This window comes from Orycteropus afer, unplaced genomic scaffold, assembly GCF_000298275.1.
Source record: "Orycteropus afer afer isolate SDZICR_OR568_19922 unplaced genomic scaffold, OryAfe1.0 scaffold00034, whole genome shotgun sequence".
Taxonomy (NCBI): domain Eukaryota; kingdom Metazoa; phylum Chordata; class Mammalia; order Tubulidentata; family Orycteropodidae; genus Orycteropus; species Orycteropus afer.
In genome coordinates this window covers 6246728-6248579 of record NW_006921621.1, presented here as the reverse complement: position 1 = coordinate 6248579, position 1852 = coordinate 6246728, and the positions used below count along the sequence as shown (strand labels likewise).

General features: G+C 41.6%; 1 protein-coding gene across 1 annotated transcript in view; it reads left to right on the top strand.

Moving 5' to 3' along the window:
• GLYATL3 (glycine-N-acyltransferase like 3) overlaps positions 1 to 798 on the top strand; it is a 41046-nt gene extending 40248 nt beyond the window's left edge. Inside the window, exon 5 of the mRNA XM_007936287.1 lies at positions 384 to 798. Coding sequence (XP_007934478.1) covers positions 384 to 798 — 415 coding nt within the window. The remainder of the gene's footprint in view (positions 1 to 383) is intronic.
• Positions 799 to 1852: the final 1054 nt, after the last annotated feature.

Below are 1852 nucleotides of genomic sequence, written 5' to 3'. Positions count from 1 at the left end.
GTCTCACACACACACACACACACACTCACAAAATCCTCACTGTCATTGAGTTGATTCCAACTCAAAGCGACCTTATAGGGCAGAAGGGCAGAGTAGAATTGCCCCATGGGGTTTCCAAGACTTTAACTCTTGATGGAAACAACTGCCTCATCTTTCTCCTATGGAGAAGCTGGCGGGTATGAACTGCTAACCTTTTGGTTAGCAGCCAAATGCTTTAACCACTGCACCACTAGAGCTCTTCCTTAACTACCACAGCAGATGGTATTTGCTAGTTGGTGTCTCTTAGTGATTTTTCTGTTTGAGTCAGTGTGAAAAGAGAAGTAGTTGTTTGCAGTCATGTAATTCCAAGTTCATATTTCCTCTTATATGATATTTTCTTCTAGAATGGGGTCATTCCCACGACTAACCTACTTGAGTGTTGCTGATGCTGATCTACTCAACCGGACTTGGTCACGGGGTGGAAACGAACAGAGTCTCCGATACATCGCCAACCTCATCTCCTGCTTCCCCAGCGTGTGCATCCGTGATGACAGGGGGAGGCCAGTCTCATGGTCTATCACAGACCAGTTTGCCACCATATGCCATATCTACACTCTGCCAGAGCATCGTAGGAAAGGTTATAGCCAGCTGATCACCCTCACACTGTTCAGGAAGATGCTTAGCCGGGGATTCCCCTCTCAAGGCAATGTTCGGGATGATAACAGTAAATTCATAAGTATCCTGAAGAAAATCAATGTTGAGTTTTTGCCTTGTCGCTTTCATCGGCTTATTCTCACCCCTGCAACCTTCTCTGCTTAGTTCACCTCTAGCCTAGAGAAACCCCAGGAATTTTCTTACTTTTCCTGAACAATATGCCCACACCTTACCTGCCACTGTGTTGTTATTGTTGTTAGATCCATCATATCGATTTTGACTTATAGCTACCCTATGTACAACAGAATGAAACACTGCCCACTCTTGCACCATCTGCACAATCACTGTCATGCATGAGCCGATCATTGCAATCACTGTGTCACTCCATTTCATTGAATGTCTTCCCCTTTGGCACTGACCCTCTACTTTACCCAGCATGATATCCTTCTCCAGGGACTGGTCCCTCTGACAACATGACAGAAGTGCAAAAGACCAAGTCTGGCCATTCTCACTTCTAAGGAGCATTCCAGCTGTACTTTCTCTAAGTCATGTTTGTTCATTCTTCTAGCAGTCCATGGTACATTCATTATTCTTCACCAACACAATTCAAATGAATCATTTCTTCTGTGGTCTTCTTTATTCATTTTCCAGGTTCTGCATGCATATGAGATTATTGAAAATACCACAGGTTGGGTCAGACACACCTTAGTCTTCAAAAGTGATACCTTTGCTCTTTAACACTTTAAAGATGTCTTTTGCAACAGATTTGCCCAATACAATACATCATTTGATTTCTCGACTGCTGCTTCCACTGGCATTGATTGTGGATCCAAAGTAAAATGAAATCCTTGACAACTTCCATTTTTTCTCCATTTATCATGATGTTTATTGGTCTGGTTGTGATTATTTTTATTTTCTTTATGTTGAGGTATAATCTATACTGAAGGTTGTAGTTTTTGATCTCCATCAGTAAGTGCTTCAAGTCACCTTCACTTTCAGCAAGCAAGGTTGTATCATCTGCATATCACAGGTTGTTAATAAATCTTCTTCCAATCCTGATGCCACATTCTTCTTCTGTATAATCCAGTTTCTCAGATTATTTGCTGAGCATACAAATTAAATAAGTGTGATGAAAGGATACAACCCTGATGCACACCTTTTCTGATTTTAAACATTGCAGTATCTCTTTGTTTTGTTTGAACAACTGCCTCTCAGACTA